At 33.0% G+C, this 20,834-nt stretch overlaps 2 protein-coding genes across 3 annotated transcripts in view; both read right to left on the bottom strand.

Moving 5' to 3' along the window:
* The window catches only part of LOC114331302 (tubulin glycylase 3A), a 154,285-nt gene that overhangs the window by 81,308 nt on the left and 52,143 nt on the right, over window positions 1–20,834 (bottom strand). The gene's annotated exons all lie outside the window — the stretch shown is intronic.
* On the bottom strand, window positions 379–20,785 carry LOC114331322 (toll-like receptor 8). The gene is made up of 2 exons (XM_050661912.1): window positions 20,677–20,785; window positions 379–5,346 (listed from the first exon to the last, which is right to left on the bottom strand). The coding sequence occupies exons 1-2, from the start codon at window positions 20,727–20,729 to the stop codon at window positions 3,369–3,371; spliced, it is 2,031 nt and encodes a 676-aa protein (XP_050517869.1). The 5' UTR covers window positions 20,730–20,785; the 3' UTR covers window positions 379–3,368.

The following is a 20,834-nucleotide window of genomic DNA, read 5'->3' as shown; positions in this document are numbered from 1 at the left end:
GATTTGTTTAAAGGGTACATTTTTGAAAAGGAATCCATAAAGAAACCGAATCAGAAATTTTTCTAGACGGGAGCGGTCTCACCACATGGACTATTATAATAATGGATAATGGGAGAACTAGAACGGAACAGAATAGTAGAACGATTAGCGGACCTATGGTGGGACGTCCCGCGTCGGCCAGTAGGAAAACTAAGGAAGAGGTGGATAGAGGAATTGAGAACCAATGCCAAAGAGATATTGAGAATAACTGGAGGAGAGTAGCCAGGGACAGAGATCCTTGGAAACGGATGCTGGGGGTGGTCAGGGCCCGACATGAGCTGTATCGCCATGAGAGGGAGAAATTGTTAGAGAAATTGAAGCTAAACAAAAAAAGCATGATTTAGTTTAAATATTTTTATTTATGATATATCCAGTAGTTGATATTACATCAAAAATACCACCTACGGTTTGATTACGAAACATTATACAAAACTATAATTAATTATAATGGTAAACATATTATGTATTACATAAAAATTACGGTTTTTATATAAAATATTCTGGATGTAAGTAAAATACATATCTTTATTTTTGATAATACCGAAAAGATGTTAAACCTACAATAATTGTATTCATTTATGCTGGGGCCACAGTAACGTCTATTGCCGTTAATTAACGCATTATTTGCATTACAGAGATGGCAAATAATGCGATAATTAACGGCATTAGACGTTAGTGTGGCCCCAGCATTACAGCGAAAAAATTAGTTTTCCTTACGAAACGTTTTTACACCTTAATTTGTAATAGCCACTTTACACCATGCAACTAATTGCGCAATTAATTGCACAATTTCTTGCAGCAATAGAAATTGCATCGTGTCATACGCGAATTGCACAGAAAAGCTGCAACTCCTTGCTGCAAGAATAAGTTGCAGCTAAATAGAACATGTCCTATTTTTCATGCAATTTTTTCTGCAATTTGGTTATATTTTTAGTAACTTTTAAGGCTACAGTGTTTGTTTTTACTTTTCTGCTGTCAACAAATAAAAGATTTTGATGACATTGAACTTCTGTCATCTTAAATTTCAAACCAAACAATTTATTAACAAAACTAGAGGAACTTTTTACCAATTTCACGCTTCACAGATAATATTATTCAGGTGAATAACTTTAATTATGCAACATAGGGATTAAAAAAAACTATTTTATTTCTTACAACTTGTTTCCTTTTGTAAATGAATAATATGTATTACATACTTGGATTAGGTATTAATTGATTTTGTTATACTTAATACATAATATTATAATTTTCTCAAATTATAATCTAACATCTTTAATCTAATATCTGATAATTCTACTCAAAAAATTACATTTAATTTGTAAAAACAAACATAACCTAAAATTTATGCTATTTTGTCAAAGTTTCTGTCTATTTCATGTCAGTTTATGTTTGCACCATGTAATCACTTTATTGCAGAAAGTTAGTTGCAACTTATTGCACAAGTTCTTGCGCAAGAAATTGTGCAATTAATTGCGCAATTACTTGCATCGTGTAAAGTGGCTATTTCACTGCATTCGCCCCTGACTCTACAATCCTTCATGACAGCTTCTCCTGCTCATCATAAAACGCAACAAATTGGAGCAGATGTCCGCTCTCGTATAGCCAATGTCTTATCTTGTCCCTGTGTGATAGTTAATACTCCCAACTATCATACGACACCCACCTCTACCCATCATACACGCCCTGATACTCAAACCTATACCCGAGGAGAAAACCTCTGAAAATAGTTGAGGAAACCAGTGGAGGAAACCACGGAAACAAACGGATATGCATAGGGATGACGGCTATGTATCATCCTGATATACCGCCACCCCAACCTCAAGGTGTGACACCATCATGTCAAAGGGGGTAACATAGTGGGTTACAAGCGATACCTAAGGGAGATGGCGAACCCGAGCGGAAAACAGCCTTGGGGGACAAGGGCGCACTGCCCCACTGAACCGATCAGCACGACCCAACATTTGAGAAGAAAAATGGGACAAAAAAAGAAAAAAAAATAAAGCGGTAGAGAGGGGAGCGGGGGCGAAAGAGAAAACAAAAGAAGGAGGGAAAAAGAAAAGAACGAAACTCGAGGGGAGAAAAGCTGTAGGCGAGAAGTGGAAGAAAAGAAATAAATCGGATCTTGAACCAGCGCAAACAAAAGCAATGGAAATGACAGATAAGATAAGAGGGAAAAGAGGGAAGGAAGAGAGAAACAGCGAACCAAGAGAGAGGAAGAAACAAAGAGAACAGGAAGAGAAAAAGAGGGAGAAGAGAACAGACAGATAGACATTTCATTTATTAAAAATTAATAGGTGAAATAGTTTCTATCCTTGTGGAATCGGTACTCACCGGAGGTACTGCAGGCGTATGGATACAATTAACATCTATTTGGAAAGACAATGAAGTCGACTTTTCAAAGTAACAAGACATTTACTCAACACACACACTAGACATAACTCAGCTGATATAAGTATATGTAATTACGTGGCTAAAGGTTCAACACCAAGGCCAGAAAAAAAAAACAAAAAAAGCATTGTCAAAAACATTGTTAAACATTGTCAACAAGTTTTCCGAAACGAAATCCCGAAAAGTCCGTTTTTAGTTTTTTTATGTGTTTATGTTATCTACTCACAGATTATTTTAATTAAATGTACGTTTAAATTAGGATATAAGGATACACATATAATGGACGTTGGATCATGGATATTAGTCTAAATGTTCAAGTATTTATCTATTCACAAATTATTATATTGTTATGCATCTTCTGCACATTTCTTCAAATACTAGTATAAACATTTTTCTAAAGTGTTGAAATTGGAAGGGGGTGGCAAATATTAAGTTGCACACGGGCGGCCAACACCTTAGCGGCGGCCCTGCTCAAGTCTTTCGACTTCGGCTGGACGGCCTGATGTTTAAAATGAACCAATATGGTTATAATGAGGCTATGACATGTCTTGTCTCGTTATACCTAGCCGACAGAAGACTCAGAGTTCAAATAGGGCCAACCCTATCCGAAATTGGAACCATGGATGTTGGTGTGTCACAAGGAGCGGTATTATCGCCATATCTATACACTTATACACCTTATATGCGACAGACTCTATAACTGAATCCAGATCGTTGCTAAGTCTATATGCAGACGATACAGCGATAGCTTCTACCCTCCCAGATTTGACCCGGCCCTCTTTGATCAAACATTTTTCTGAATGCTACATCTTCATTCGACTGATTACATCCTAATAAATGAAAGTAAAATAAAAGCATTTTAAAAGTATTTTTTCACTGTGAATGAATACATTTATAGATTTAATTTATACTATGCATTATTTATAAATACGAAATGTTATTTACGTTATACTATTTCTGTCTAAAAGTTCAACTTGTTCCCTAGAAAAAATATTTTTCTTGTTGTAATTGAAATACACTTGAACAGCTACCAAAATTATTAACAGAACAATTATTATAGACAACATTGAAAGCAGAGGAGAATAATCATTCCTTTGGTGTTCAGAGCTACTATGAAAATATTCAGCGGTACCATGATCTTTTTGTTGAATACCATAAAATTTTGAATTTAAATTTTCCAAGTATTTATAAAAAGTGCTATTTTTAAAGCCTTTATTAAAGTAGTTAAACATACTGCTATTTTCAAAAGAATCAATGAAATCATCCTTGGATTTTTCTAATTTTGTCAAATATTTAACAAGATAAGTACCGTTAAAATCTTTGTTGAAGTAGTCATATAGACTTCTGTTAAACTCTCTGGTTGAGTTTTCGTTTGCTTTCAGACTTTCCAAATATTTATAAAACAAACTATTTTTAAAATCTTGATTAAAGTATTTTATCATGTCAGTATCATTGAAATTTAGCGTATTAATATTTTTCAGTCCTTCCAGATACTTATAAAAGTTGCTGCTCTTAAAATCTTTGTTAAAATAGTCGTACATGAGACTCCTGTCGAATTGAAGATTCTCGGATTTTTCAAGCTTTGCCGAAATTGTTGTTTCTAAATATTTTATGATATCCGCTTTAAGTTTTACTTCAGGATTTGCTTCTGGTAATGTTTCTTCTTTGCAAGCAATGCCGTGAATATTTGATCCTATAGTTGATGTACCTTTAGAAACTTTATTTTTAAAATCATGAATTAGTTCTACCAAATTTTCACAATTAAAATCATTACTATCTATGCTTATGACCTTCAATCCATTATTATCGGTCAACAGTTGTTTGCCATTAATGTTTGTGATTTTATTGTTATTGATGTATAAAGATGTTAGTGCTGATAACGAGTGCAAGTATCTTTTAAGAGTCGTGAGCTTGTTATACGACAGATCTAAAATTTTCAATTCTTTTACATGATCCAGTGCTCCATAATTCAAGAAACTTATCTTATTATGTGACATGTTTAAATATGACAACTTTGTTAAATTTACAAATAGGTTAACAGGAATAAAGGACAGATTATTTCCTGCTATATTCAACTTTTCTAATTTGAGTAGTTTTGAAACATTCATTATATTTTCTTCATTCAGCAAATTATTACTAACATCCAAAGATATTAAAGTTGCATCTAATAAGCAAGTTTCGGCAAGTAAATGTTTTATTTGATTTTTACTAGCATTAAGATTTTGTAAACCTGAAAGGGATATATTGACAAATGTTAACTTATTATTTGAAACATCTAACGTATTAATCTTACCGTTAAACGTGCTTAAATTTATAAAAGACATATTATTATCACTTAAATTTAACATTTTAAAATAATTGTTTTGGCCTAACACTACACCGTCAAAAGAGTTTAAAGCATTTTCCGAAAAATTTAGTAACGATAAGTGAATAATGCCTGTTAAAAAATTGGGATCAACGCTGCTGATTTTATTTTGACACAGATCAAGCGATTGTAACTGCCCTAAAGAATTAAATATTCCTTGGGATATATTTACGATTTCGTTGTTATGTAAATCTAGTTGCTCTAAATTATGAAGACCAGCAAAAGCACCAGGTTGTATAGTATTAATTAAGTTTCCTGATAGTTTCAAATGTTTCGTGGTGGATACTTTCAAAAATGCTGCAGGTGTTACATCAGAGATATTTGAATCTAAAATCTCTACTTTGGTACAAGCATCACAAGTTATATCTTGGAGAGGAAGACTGATATCTTCACAACTAGCATGCTCTTCTGTTCTATACGACTTTCGATATGACCCGTATCTATCATAATAGCTTTTATTTGGATCTTCAGATTGATAACTACGTATGTCACATAGTGCATTGGAGATTTTAATATTGGATACAAGAACAACTGCACCAATAAAAGTTGACCATCTGCAAACGATTTAATGTTGTTTTATTACTATCACAATACCTCCACTGGTTCACTTAATATTACTATTACTACCATTGTGGCATAAATTAAGTTAGTTGAGACAATAAAGCACCGAACCTCCGAAAAAAAAACAATAAGACGGATCATAGTCAAAAATCATTACTTGGGGATTTTTAGTGTCGCTGACGACAAATATGACATCAAAAGTGATCTCCGGAGTACCTGGTGCCCACGGTACCTACTGTTTACCTCGTCTTCTGGAGTTTTCGGCAAATTCATTAAAAAATTAGTCAAAACTCATTACTCGAGGGTTCTTGGGGTCGCTGACGACGAATATGTCATCGGAAGTGCTCTCCGGAGTACCTGGAGCTCAGCGTACCTACTGTTAACATCGTCTCCTGGGGGTTTCGATAATTTTGATAAATAATTAGTAAAAACTTGATACTTGGGGGTTTTTTGTGCACGCTGAGAACGTATTTAATATTGAAAACTATCTTCTGAGCAACATCTACTTCATAGAGTTTCATTTGATATCTTTAAAAAATATCACCTTGTTTTTAAATTTGGCGCTTCAAATTCTGTTGGTAGCATTGATGAATTTTTATAAAATCAATGTTACCACTGCGCATAAAAGGAAGGAGAAAATAGAGAAAGTAAAAATACGATCTTCCGGTTAAAATATATCTGTGGAATGGTGCAAACGGCCAATGTAAATATTTTCCTTATTTTTACAGCTTTATTTAAAATTTAATATTCACACAACAAAACGCATAAAATTGACATTGGACATTTTAACACCAGGGCACAGTATGTCGATATTGGTATGTGGCACAGTATGTAAATACGTTCTCAGCAAGCACAAAAACTCCCAAGTACTACGTTTTGAATAATTATTTATAAAAATTATCGAAAGTTCCAGGAGACGAGGTAAACAATAGGTACCCTGAGCACCAGGTGCTCCGGAGATCACTTGCGACGTCATATTCGTTTTCAGCGACACCAAAAACCCCAAAGTAATGATTTTTGACTAATTTTTTAATGAATTTACCGAAAACTCCAGAATACGAGGTAATCAGTGGGTACCTTGGGTACCAGGTACTCCTGAGATCACTTCCAACGTAATATTCATTTTCAGCGACCCCAAAAACCCCCATTGGGAGAAAAAAATTGAACTCATTTCCGCCGATAAGTGACGAGTTCTGAATTTTTTTATTGTCTGTTTGAGAATGCACTTTAAGAATCCATTTTTTGTTGAAGTTTTTCAATATCATCTCATGGCTAGGGGTCACAAAGTTTCCTGGCTCATTCACAAATCGAATGCAAAAAGAATTATTTGTCGAGTTTTTTTTTTTCGGGGTAAGGCCGATTTTAGTGCTTTATTGCCTCGCCTATTAAGTGAATCAGTGAATTTGTAGTAATACTTTTAGACAAGGCGAAAACGGCGGGTTCGTTAGGAAAAATATTCCCACGAGATTTTTTTGCATAATCACATTCGTGAGACATCCAAGAATGAGGTTCAAGAAGTCGCCCACGTGAAAAGTGGTCAAAATTTTTTTAACAATTTTTTTAATCAAATTGCAAAAATCAATGTTTGCAAAAAAAGGCCTCTTATAACTTTTATCTAAAGTTGATCGTTTTCGAGTTATAAACAATTTAAAATTGAAAAAAAAAAACGAAAAATGGCGATTTTCAAGGCTTAATAACTCGGTTAAAAGTTATTATTATGACAGTCAGAAAGTGACTAAATCAAAGTTTAAAGCCCCCCTACAAAATCCCTAAGAAATTTTTGTCATTATTTTATTACTAAGCTGTTATTTTAAAGTAATAATAATGAGCGCCTGCACGTATTAGGCGGCCGTCTATGGTGAGTGCGAGAGAGATGCTATTCCGGCAGTCCAATGGGGAATCTTACTCGCACTCACATTTACAGCTGCATCAATACGGTGTTATGGCTTATTGTTAATAATTAAAAATAACAGCTTAGTAATACATTAATGACACAAATTTCTTCAGGATCATGTAGGGGGGACTTTAAACTTTGATTTAGTCACTTTCTGACTTTCATAATAATAATTTTTAACTGAGTTATTAGGTCTTGAAAATGGCCATTTTTGCGTTTTTCAAATTTTAAATGGCTTATAATAGCTCTGGATAGGAAAAAAAAGTTGATTAATAGCAAGCTGAAAATTTGTTAATAGCTTAAGGGTGTCTAGTCGCATAAACTTTGATATATGGGAACACTCGAACAGTGGCAGTTTTAATTGTAGAACAGGTTAAAAATTTGGAACGGTCATACCACGAAAACGGCACATTTATTTTGTCCGACAGAACAGACTTAAACTCTCAGAACAGAGATTAAACTCTCATGCAAAAATCAGACTGCTATTTATCACCTGTCATAATTCCTGTCATTTAACATATTCTACATGTTCCACTCATTAAAACGCCCATTTGGTGATAAATAGCAGTCTGATTTTTGCATGAGAGTTTAATCTCTGTTCGAAGAGTTTAAGTCTGTTCTGTCGGACAAAATACATGTGCCGTTTTCGTGGTGTGACCGTTCCAAATTTTTAACCTGTTCCACAATTAAAGCTGTCCCTGTTCCAATTTTCCCATATATCAAAGTTTATGCGACTAGACACCCTTAAGCTATTAACAAATTTTCAGCTTGCTATTAATCAACTTTTTTTTCATACGCGGGAGCCAGACCTATTATAAGCCATTTAAAATTTGAAAAACGTAAAAATGGCCATTTTCAAGACTTAATAACTCAGTTAAAAATTATTATTATGAAAGTCAGAAAGTGACTAAATCAAAGTTTAAAGTCCCCCTACATGATCCTGAAGAAATTTGTGTCATTAATTTATTACTAAGCTGTTATTTTTAATTATTAACAATAAGCCATAAAACCATATTGACGCGGCTTTAAATTTAGTGCGATTAAGATTCCCCATTGGACTGCAGGAATAGCATCTCTCTCGCACTCACCATAGACGGCCGCCTAATACGTGCAGGCGCTCATTATTATTACTTTAACATAACAGCTTAGTAATAAAATAATGACAAAAATTTCTTCAGGATCTTGTAGGGGGGGCTTTAAACAAATTTTCAGCTTGCTATAAATCAACTTTTTTTTTCATACGCGGGATCCAGACCTTAAACCTTTAGAGAAAAATTACAAGATACCTTTTTTATCCAAAATGGTCCAAAAACCTAAAAAATTTGTTTCGGACCAAAAATATTAATTTTTTCAATTAGATTAAAAAAACTTGTTAAAAAAAATTTGGACCACTTTTCGCGTGGGCGACTTCTTGAAGCTTATTCTGGGGTGTATTTCAAATGTGATTATGCAAAAAAATCTAATGGGAATATTTTTTCCAACGAACCTGCCGTTTTCGTCTTGTCTATTTATAATATTATTATACTGTTAAGCTAATTAGTAATGTCAATGTGTGCCAAAAATATCTTGTAAATGTACAACCTCCAAAATTTTGGAAATCTCTGAAGCTTTTTTCACATAAAGAGTAGGTACTGTTTATTTTTTAGAAATTAATCCAGTTTCTAAATGCAAGTGGTTTAAAAATAATATACCATGTTTTAAATTAATAATTCTAAGGTAATAATTTTAAATGAAAAATTCTATAATTTAATATGTTTATCAAAATAAATAAAAAATAATCGTCTTTCAAATGATTTCAGGAGTCAGGATATGTATTTTTAAATTTAATAGGTACTCTTGGAATTAATATCTTAATGGTAATTGTATAGTATTAACTAATTATTTAAAAGTAACAACTTATTCTAAATTTATACCCATAAACACATCTATAAAATTTTAAAATGACTCTCCTCTAAAATCGCCTTTTTTGACTTGAGCCTACGTTCTTGAGTAGCGGCGATATATCACCAGATATGCTTCAAATTAACCGGCACTGACTGTAAGCAGAAGCAGTTCAGTGAACAGTGTAGGTACTAATAAAGTGATTTGGAGGTTCAGTAGAGTGAAACAATGATTGATGAAAGAGAAAAAGAGACTAGAAGCTGCAGAAGAATGGAGAAGGGTTGTAACGGAGGAGTAAAGCTAGCTTGATGAAGTTTGTCTTTCTCTTAAAGTTATATGTTGTCTTTTGAAAATGTTTCTTCTCTGTTATGGAAAAGGGACGAACTTGAGTTATGCGTTCTACTAATGATTTGTATAATTGCTTATATATTACCTCTAAATTCTTCTTCAGACTTAAACACATGAAGGTGATTTTCGTTATTGTAAACATAGTTCTTAAACCCAGCTGTTTCTATGTATTTTCTGTATTCCTCTTTAAGGAGCTGAACAGCTGAAGACATAGAAGCGTTTGCAAGTAGTAGCCAACCTCCATTGAGGAGAGTAGAGGGCACTTTTAAGAAGAGGATAGGTAAGTTTCGTTTGAGAAACAAAAATTACCTGGAATTACCTATGAATAGTCGTATTTTCTTAGTCAAGATAGATTATGTAGGTCTTCTTATTTATCTCAAAATAAGTCCAGCTGATATGCAGCTGAAGCAAAACTACAAAATGTAGCTATAAACCATAAGACATTCTTTTATAGCAAAGACATGGAGCAATTTAAATGGTTGCGGTACTGTGGTGCAGAAAGCAAAGGAAAACTACTACAATTTATCTACATAATTAAAAAAAAATAATTTAACAAAATCAAATCTCTTATTGTATTTAAATTGTGTTTCTTTTGTATGATAAAATTTTACTTTACTAAAGTCTTTAGAATTTAAATAAGACTAATTAATCTTTTTAATCTTAATTATTCTTCAATTTCTTAATTAATATAAAAAATTAGCTGTGAATTAAATAAAATCTCTACTCTTTATATTATTTATCTTTTAGTATATTGGTCTTTAATGAGACCAATTAATAAATTTTTAATCTTAATTATTATTCTCCAATTTCGTAATTGTTATAAAAAATTAGCTGTGAATTAAATAAAATCCCTACTCTTTACCCAATCGTACCAAAATAACTTTATTTTGGAATAATTAGGTCCCATCTATTAAATTCCTGTAAAAATTTGAAATCTAATTATAATATATCGAGATAAAATTATAAGGGTTATAAAAAAATTAAAAAAAAATCTGCTGTTTTGTTATTTATCTATAAGGTTAATTTCAAAAATTTTTGAATACGCAATTTTAAAGAGTTTTCTATCTCTTAACACATACAAAGTTTATATTTAAGTCATAAATAAATACCTTTTTAATGACAGGTACACAAAAATTTGAGAAAATTACATTTTTCGCACTAAATTGTTAATAATTAAAAAAACAACGCCGATATTACACAAGGTGTCCCAAAAGTAGCGGAACGGTCGAATATTTCGCGAACTAAACATCGGATGGAAAAACTGAAATACACGTTTTTAATCATTTTTAAAAATCTATCCAATCACATTAAATACGATCCCCCACTCCACCCCTTGGAGAAGGGGTAAGGGCAACTTTAAAATCTTAAATAGAAACCCCCAGTTTTCATTGTAGATTTGGATTCAGTATGTAAAAATAAACAACTTTCATTCGAGACATTTTTTCGAGTTATGGATAGATACGCTATAATCGGAAAAAACCATTTATCGTGATACCATAGACAAATTGAAGCCCTTGGCGTGAAAAGGGTACAAGCCACAAAACTATAAAAATCGATATTTTCTATTTAAATGATTCGGGAATAAGGGTACTAGCCATACAAAATTTATTTTGACCATTCTCTAACAGATGGCGCTAGTGTGGTGAAGTGTCATTTTTACAATTTCTGCAGCACATCGGTCATTTTCAAGAAAAGGTTACAAGCCACCATCATGAGTGAACCACGTGCCGGGTGTTCTCGTGATTTTTATCAGTTTTCAAGGGATTAAAGTGAAAAAAGTAACAGTGATTGGGACTCAGATGATAGCATAAAAGACAGGGATTATGTTGAAAGTGAAAATGAAGATATTTCATCGCCCTCCGAGCAGCAACAGGTACGTTTTTTTAGGTTTTGTGGCATACACCCTTTTACTGTAATTTTTGTGGATATATTTTTGCAAGTCATGTGGCTTATTTTGTGGCATATATCCTTTTTCTGATTTTTTTATATCTATTTTAGTATTTTGTGACATGCTGTGATGTTTTATAAAGTTTATGATGCTACACATGCGTAACCAATAAAACTATTAAGATATTTTTTACCATTCAAAATATGTTTAGAATACCAACTGCTATTAACAACGCATTTTTTTTTAGGAAACCCCAAGAAAAAAAGCCGTGACGAACTTCCTACCCCTGAGAAAGAAACAAAAAGTACTTGGCGAAGGAAAAATGTAGATAAATACACTTTAAAAAGACGCGCCGAAATCTTGGTTCATCCTATACAATCAAGAAAGGTAAAAATGTTTCAGCGAGAGTATTGTTTGTGGATGCAAAAAAACTGTAGGATGCTGCTTTAAGGTACAGAAAACCAAATTTTTGACGGATTTTGGAATATTGCAGATTATAACAAACAGAACTTATACTTATTTCATAGCATGAAGCGGCAAGCTAAAAAACGTTCATATCCTAAGAAAACAAAGAAAGTTGGGTCTTCCCAAAATTTTAGTTTTTATTAATTTGTGAAAGTCAATGGTTTTGATGTGAAAGTATGCAAAAAATAATTTATGTCCATCCATGGTTTGACTTTTCCAAAGCGCTTACAACTGCTACAGAAACAAATGGTTGCAGGTTTAACAACACCTAAATCAGATCAAAGAGGAAAATTCTTGGAGCGTCATAATAAAATGTCGGAAGAGGCGTACCAGTCGGCTCGTGATCATATTAATAGCATTCCAAAATACATTAGTCATTATAGCAGAAAACAAACCCTCATAAAACATACATTGATCATGATCTAAATATATCTTCTTTATGTCACGAGTATTACAAACCTTGGTGTGCTGAAAGAAATCTATTGCCCATTAGTCAAGATAAATATAGAAGGATATTTTGTTCAGAATTTAACATAGGTTTCAAGATACCTCGAAGAGATACCTGTAAAATATGTGATGAACTAGAGGCAAAGATTGAGAAGTCCAAAGAAAATGAAGATACTTTGAAGAAATTGAAGACAGAAAAGGAGTTGCATTTAAGGCGAGCTGAAGCAATGCAAGATACGTTAAAAATTGAGATAGGCATGTCAGCTTCAAAGATACATACGTGTTATCATTTGACCTTCAGCAAGCACTTCCTGACTTCCTGTGCCCTCTTTAACAACTGGTCCAGCTTTTTATTTGTGGAAGGCATGGGCAAGGGCGGATCCAGGGAGGGGGCCATGGGGGCCATGGCCCCCTCCGAGAATTTATAAAAATATAAATTTAAATATTTGCAGTTCAAATGTTTTTAGTTCCAAATACATGTATATGTACAAAACAGGGGATAAGTACGTATTATGTCTTTTGGACTACTTAACATTTAAAACAAGCAGTACGGAAACTTCAAGAGTGACATAGGATGTTTTGTCAATCAAAATGTTATAACGACTTTGACCGCCATTAGAATCGTATAAATTTCCATATTCTGTACAGACAAAGGATAAAAAGAAATGAAGAGTTACTTGGATCACCAGCACTTGGAACAAAGGAGTTGGTTGGTACTTTCGCACATTTAAAAGGGATTGTTCTGCAAGTACTGCGTTTTATTTTTCTAATGAAAAATATGGTCAGAATAAAGGGATAACAGCCCAAAGCCTTGTCACGAAACCTTTAGCATCTTTCGCCAAAATTATGGGGAAAGACGGAGCCATACACACCCATGAAAAAACATCATATCACAAGGAGTGCGTTCAGGTTGGGCTGGATTTTCTAGTTATCGCAACCCGCAAAAGTCAGTCAGTAACCAGATAGACTCTCAGAGCTCTAATAAACAGATACAAGAAAATAGATAAAAAACGACAAATAGTAGAGTCTATAGTGTTCTTTAGGTCGACAAAATATTCGTCTAAGAGGCCATCGTGATGATAGCCTTCTGCTTCTGGACGAAGATGCTGGAACTAGTAATGAGGGTAATTGTTCAGGTTTAAAGTCGCATAAAAAAGATAAGAATTAAATAACACCTATCCACAGTATCTTCACGACCAACATAAATTAGTAGCACCAGTCAAAATCAATTATTATTGATAACATGTTGTGATGAAGAAATAATTGAACAAATAATGAATCAGGTTCAAAGTGCAAATTATTACTCTGTCATATTTAAAGAAACGACCGACGTATTTCACGTGGAACAGCTTTCTTTAAATATGAGATTATGAGATACATACACAATAACAACATTCGTGAAGACTTTGTGAAGTTGATTGACGCTTATGAGAATATAAAAATAGTTAGTGAAAATCAATAAAGAGGGGAAGAACAAGGCCTTACAGGAGAAGCATTGGAAATAACAAGTATTAAACTTGTTGAAAGAACTGCACTTGGCTTGGATTCGAAGAAATGTGTAGGAATCGGTACTGACTTTATTATTACTTTATTAACGATAAATTTTGAATGTCTTTATGGCACTCAAAAGTGCGTGAAAAGTCCCTGAAAACTCATCATTACCCTCATTTTTAAAAATTACCCTCAGACCCCCCGGAACCCCTCCCCAAAAAAGTTCATGGCCCCTCCCGAAAATCGATCCTGGATCCGCCCTTGGGCATGGGTGTATAATTTGCGAATTCCTGACTGCGTAAATAACAAGGGCTATATGTATATGTGGTCTGAGAATACTGGGAAAAGAAGCAGTGATGAGATTGCAAGTATTCTCTTGAAACACTTTAAAGAACAAGAACACCTCCCCAAAAACCTAATCGTTTATACGGACAACTGCGGAGGACAGAACAAAAATTGGTTCTTGATTGGGTTGTGGAAGCAGTTGGTCACAGAGGCTGTATTTGAATCCATAGAACATAGGTTTTTAGTAGTTGGACATACACATCTTCCGTCAGGTAGGGATTTTGCTATTATAGAGAAATATAAGAAGAAAATGAAGGTCGTATATGAACCAGTAGATTGGTATGAGGCAGTAAAAAAGTATAAAAGGAACAATCCATTTCACGTGACAGTACTAAAGAGAGAAGACTTCTTATCCTTTAAAGTGTTGGAGGAGAATCTAAGTAAAAAAAAGTTTACAGATGAAAAAGAAAACGTCGCGTTCAGCAAAATTATCATCTTCAGATTAGAAAATGAAAACCCGAACATACTCAAAATAAAACATTATTTAAATGAAAGTTTTAAGAACGTAAATATTGGGAAAAAGGGTATGAGAAGAATATCTTTGACAGAATGTCTCAAACAGAAATATTTGGACCCAAAAAAACTAAACCAAAAAAAGATAAATAATTTATCGCTTTTACTTCCTTATGTTCCTGAAGTCAATCACCAATTTTATATGGAAATTGACGCTAAAAATTGTGTTCGCCAAGAAGAAACATTAGAGGCCACACAACCAATGGAAGTCGAATATTTGGATGAAGATTTGCCGTTAAGTGATGAGGACTAATGTTTATGTATTCGTTTTGATTTTTTAAGTGTTTCGTTTATTCTTTCATGTAAAAGGGTACAAGCCACATTTTTTTTTGTAAATAAATCATTAAAAAAAACTTGTGATTTTTGTTAGTTATTAATATTGCTAAAATATTAGGCAAACTTATTTACCTATTGTACCAAAATTCAATTAAATTTTGTATTGAAATTGGATTTCCTGGATTTAAAATGACTTTCTAAAGGGGATTTCTCAAAACTAATTGTATGTGGCATATAACCTTTTCACGCCAAGGGCTTCAATTATAGAAACGGTCTAATATCTCGAACAACACTAAATATGACCCTCCACCCCACCCCATAGAGGTGGGCGGGGGGGGGGAGGTAACTTTAAAATCTTAAATAGCAACCTCCATTTTTTGTTACAGATTTGGATTCGTCATGAAAAATTAAGCAACATTGATTCGAAACATTTTTTAGAATTGTTGATAGATGGCGTTATAACTGCAAAAAGACGATTTATTAGCCCGACCCCCCACCCCACCTCTAGGGGTGGAGTGGGGGTCGGGTTTGGGGTCATTTGATAGATTTTTGAAAATTATTGAACCCGTATTTTTCAGTTTCCGATACGGTGTTTATTTCGAGAAATATTCGACCGTTCCGCTACTTTTGGGACACCCTATATAATAAACTCTGTATATACCAATATTATAAGTATATAATATACAGAGTTTAGCAACAAGGCATGTCATAAATTAATTCACATATTATAGGACCAAAAATAGTTCGATTGCATCTCACTTACCTTAGTACAAATGTGCACATAATATAAAAAGTTACAGTTACAGTTGAAGTTACAAAATGAAAATCGATTTTTTCCGATATATCGAAAACTGTTAGAGATTTTATATTGAAAATGGTCATGCGGCTTTCTTATGGCAGGAACATCTTTAAAAAAATAACAGTGAAATAACAGTGTTGTGAAAAAAACACTGAAATTTTATGGGTGTTATGTTCCCTCCAAATTAGGGATGGGAAAAACCTACCGGTTTAAACCTAAAACCGGTTTTTTACTTCGCAATAACCGGTTTTACCGGTTGTTTTTTTGTCCCGGTTATAACCGGTTTTTTATTTTTAAAGTAAAAACCGGTTATTAGGTTTTTAGGGTGATTAGGATTAGGTTAGGTATTATTTTGGATCCCAATCATAATTATTATTCTCAAGTAATTATTCCAAACAAAACCATAATTCAAATTTTATTTTATTTTATAAAATACAGAAGCAAACTGAAAGTGCAATCTCAGATCAGCCAGAAACAATTATTAAGTTTTATTATAATATTTCCGTGAAAAGGTATTTGTAATCATAATATTTACATAAGAAGTGATCTGGTTGAATTAGACGCAAACATCATCTATTTTTCACCCTTAACTCTTGACATTGAAAGTGGGTGAATGACTTTTTCTGATTACCAAAAATAATGCTCTGACTATGAATATCGAATTACTGATTACGAACACGAATCTCCAAGAATTTCGCTACGTTTTCAAAACGATACACTCATACAGGAAGTATTAAATAATGAGTTAAATGTACCTATTCTACCAGTGGCGTGCGGTGACTTTTTCCAAAGGGGAAGCGATTCAATAAGGATATAAAAATATTTTCTTAAGGGTCGAGGGTCGAGCCACTTCCCACCTGATAACACTCTGGTGCGCAGGGCTCTCTACCAGCAAAGTACTTATGTGAGACGTCCTGGGTACAAGGACTCACACACTAAATCTGTGACGCGTGAATGCGTGAGGCACTCTATTCTGGCTATTTCTAGTGACTAGTGACCTATCATTGATCTGTATTGCTAGCTCGGGCCTTAAATCCTCGCGCCGGGCTTGGTTTTCTAAAGAAGAATCCTATTAAAAAAAATTTATACTCCTAGGCATTGTCCACAACACACAACTTTCACTAAAATGACACTTATTTATACTCGAGGTCTATTCTCCTATCAACTTCTGATACTTATTGTTGAATGCAGTCTTTTTCAATGGATAATAGGGCTAACTTTAAAAGTCTGTCTTCGCTTGTTGAATTTCTTTTAAACTCTTAATTTAAAACTTTAAATGCATCTTAATACTGCAAAACTTCGTTCAAATGATGCACTTGTGGCTGGGATAGTTAGTAGTACTAATTCACACAACTTGACCACTTCACACAGTGACTTGTTTAAACCAGTAGTTATAAAGAAATCCCAGATTTCTGGGTATTTCTTTATCATTAATGTCAGTTGTTTCATAAATGACACTTAACTGAGAATGCAAAGCTGGGATATCAAAACATTTTCATTATTTAATCGTAGTGACATAAATTCCTCTCTGGGAAATTTTGATGAATTATAATTTTATTAGAATATTAAGATTATATATAATTCTACAAATTTTAAATCGTAAAAATTTTGAAAGCTAGAATTCATTTGTTGTAGAATATTATCAAAAGGTCTCTTTGTTTCCTGTTTTCTCTGTCTCTCTGTCTCCGAAAATATCAATCTTCATTATTTTTCTTTCGTGTTCAAACCCCATATGTTCAGTTTTATCCCAAATATTTTTAAACTGTTCTCGTTTTTTTAATTATCGTATTAATAAAGTCATCAATTTGTCTTATACAAAATGCAATACCATTTCATTTCTGTAAAATGTCAAATAAAAGATCAGTAAGAGGAAAAATCTCTGCAAAAAATTTAAATCGAAATATTCTTTAAGCGAATGTATGTCTTGTAATACCTAAGCACCCCTTAGTAGCAGTAACAGTCGGAGCATCTCACTTTCGGGAAGGCGATAGGACGATCGCTTCCAGAGGGTACCAAAATTCGCGCGACTAGTGGGTGCGGTCATTGAACCCTGACCAATTTTTAAACGGGACAACTGCATGACAAGCGGCGATTTTGAGATGCGCTTCTGTCAGGAGTGGACTGAATAGTTGAATTGTGTGCATATTGAGTTCATTATAGTTCAAATTGAGTTCAAAAATAGGGAAGCGGTGCTTCCTCCGCTTCCATGGACCGCACGCCTCCGTATTCTACAAATATACAAACGTGTTAAAAGTAATACATGTTCTTTCAATAGAACTAATTTTGATCATATTGATATCGAGTCGAATGGAGTATCGCAAACTAAAGTGTATTGTAAATGTAACTTTGTAACTTATTGGATTAAAAAAACCGAAAACCGGTTTTTCCAAAAACTGTTTTTTTTTGGCCGGTTATAACCGCCAGGTTAAACCGTAAGCAAAAAAAACCGGTATAACCGAAAACCGGTGTTTTGTCAAAAACCGCCATCCCTACTCCAAATTTTTATCTACGTTTCAATTAAATTATTATTGTGGTACCATTAGTTCAACACAATTAAACACAATGTTTTTAAAACTTTTAATAATAAGCTTCTTAATAATTTTTCGATAAGCCAGTTTTTATCGAGATATTTTGAACATTTATAAAATTCACCACATATATGTAAATAGTTAAGATTATAAAGGTAATCTTACTTATCATTACTGGTAATAATATTGTGAAACTAATATTGTATAATCTTACTGAACAATTTTACAAATGTTCAAAGTATCTCGATAAAAACTGGCTTAAGGAAAAAGTACTAAGAGGTAAGAAAGTTTTAAAAACATTGCGTTTAACTAATAGTACCTATAACTAATAGTACCTACTAATAATAATTATTTAATTAGAACGTACACAACAAAAAATTAGGAGAACCTAAACCCCAAAAAACTTTTATGGGGTGCACCAATTTCACTGTTTTTTTATCTTCCTGTCATAAGAATGGGTAATGTCCATTTTCAATCAAAAATCTCTAATAGTTTGCAGTATATTGGAAAAAATCGATTTTCAATTTGTAACTTCAAATGACTGTAACTTTTTTTTGTGCACATTTGTACTAAAGTAAGTTAGGTTTAATCGAACTATTTTTCGTCCCAGAATATATGATTTGATTTATGACTAGAGATGTAAGTGGAGAATATTTCCAAGAGAATATTCGCGAACATTGGAAAGTTTCCGAGAATATTCGCCTATAACAAATGGAAATATTCTCCTGACCGCGAATATTCCCGGAAACTTTCAATGGAAAATTCTAGAGAATATTTCCGATAACTTTCAAGAATGTTTCCGAAAACTTTCCATAATATTTCCAAGAACTTTTGAGAATATTTTTAAGAGTCTTTTGAACATAAGAGTCAGTGTTTTGAACATAAGAGTCAGTAGTTAATTCACACGGCCGGCGAACCTATACCACGGTCAAGTACAAAAGGAACATTGTTTTGAACATTACATTTATTATGTTTATACTAAAAATGCATAAAGCTTTACTAAAATCACAATAAAGATGCACTAGAAATAAACAAACCAAGACACGTTGAGTGTTACGAGGAGTACTCCCGAATCATGATTTATGATCTATAAACTTCGTAAATCATAATTTGGGATTTACAATGTATATACATACATTGTAAATCATGATTTGGAAGTTCAATGGGGTTCAATCTTTAATTGTATAAAAATCAATATTATTGCGTCTAAAAGTGCTTCACCGATGCTTATGGTCATAGAGGGAGAAAATTTAAAATTTTCACGGAATTTTAAACAGAACTGTCTGGATGAGAAATATTTTAGATGAAGTTACAAAAAGTAGCAGTTGCAAAAAAGACAATATGTTTAAAATATTCCAGGTTGTCGAGGCATGTAAGGATACAGACAATATTTTTACCGAGAATATTCCATTACTTTCAATCAGTAAGTCTGAGAAAAATGAATGCTTATCTAAATTAGAAAAAAGAAAAAAATAGCAATGAAGCCTGTGCGCTATGGTGCAAACTTACTTGATTCTTCTTTAACAGGGCAAAGCCTCACTGGTGAAGAGCACTAGCTATGCAGTGTATAAACAAGATATTAACCAACCATCCCAAGTTTATTGACGAAAAAGAAAACATTTTTACAGAACTAACAAAGTTCTGTGCAAAAGCAGACCTTTGGTCAATGGATTTTATTTGGCTTTTAGCACGATCAGTAGATTGTATGAGCTGGTGACAAGGAATGTGCACCAAAACTTCTTCAAAAGATTTGGCAATTACAATACTGCGGTTACCAGCTTCCTACGCTGAAACAGAGCATAGTTATAGCACATACTCTTTCATACATATTAAAAGGAAAATTAGACTGACTATAGATACAGCAGGGAAGTTAATGTATAACAGCTCATAATGAAAAACTCCTAAAAGGTCATAAACATGGAAAAATGGTATGTGATGAGAGTATTTCTATATATCAGAAAATGAAAGATTAAGCGAGGCAGAGAAAGACTTTCATTATATTCTTTTCATAATACAGAGTCCAGCTTGTGTGAAGAAAATTTTTGTGACTCTTTTTTTTTTCTTTCTTTCTTTTTTAAAAAAAAAACTTTCCGACGTTCGAATCTTCCCGGAAATTTTACATCACTATTTATGACCTATCTTTTTGTTACACCCTGTACCTATTAATGGGAAAAGTCATCAAAATGATAGTTATTGCTATGTCCTGAACACACCGTTATTTTACTTATTTCCCTAGAACTATATTGACTACAATAAAAAGTGCTGACTGATTTAAACATTAAACTAAAAAAGTTTTACTGCTCTTTTTTTGAAACTACTCTTTTTGTGAATAAAAGACAAATTGTAATAATTTGGACAAAAATCACCACACATAGATACTACAAATTATTATAGTTGACTTTAGTTGATAGCTTTTTAAAAAATTTATAAGTAAAGTTAAAAAATTACCTCGAAAACATAATCATTTCTTTTTGGTTACACAGTGCAATTGAAGTTAACATTCAAACTAGCCACCAAAAAGGATATTCAGATATTTAATTTGTAGATTATTTCTATCTTATCTTACTAGTTAGTTTGCAGCTATTGCATTTTACAATTTAAGAGAT

The sequence above is a fragment of the Diabrotica virgifera genome, chromosome 1 (genome assembly GCF_917563875.1).
Source record: "Diabrotica virgifera virgifera chromosome 1, PGI_DIABVI_V3a".
Lineage (NCBI taxonomy): Eukaryota > Metazoa > Arthropoda > Insecta > Coleoptera > Chrysomelidae > Diabrotica > Diabrotica virgifera.
The sequence above is the reverse complement of the archived record's forward strand: the minus strand, read 5'-3'. Positions and strand labels throughout refer to the sequence as shown.

Excerpts from the sequence above, each read along its gene's own strand:
- LOC114331322 (XM_050661912.1), bottom strand. The coding sequence starts at position 20,729 with ATGTTAACTTCAATTGCACTGTGTAACCAAAAAGAAATGATTATGTTT. Across the intron at positions 5,347-20,676 it reads GAAATGATTATGTTTTCGAG|ATGGTCAACTTTTATTGGTG; the intron begins GTAATTTTTTAA and ends AATCGTTTGCAG.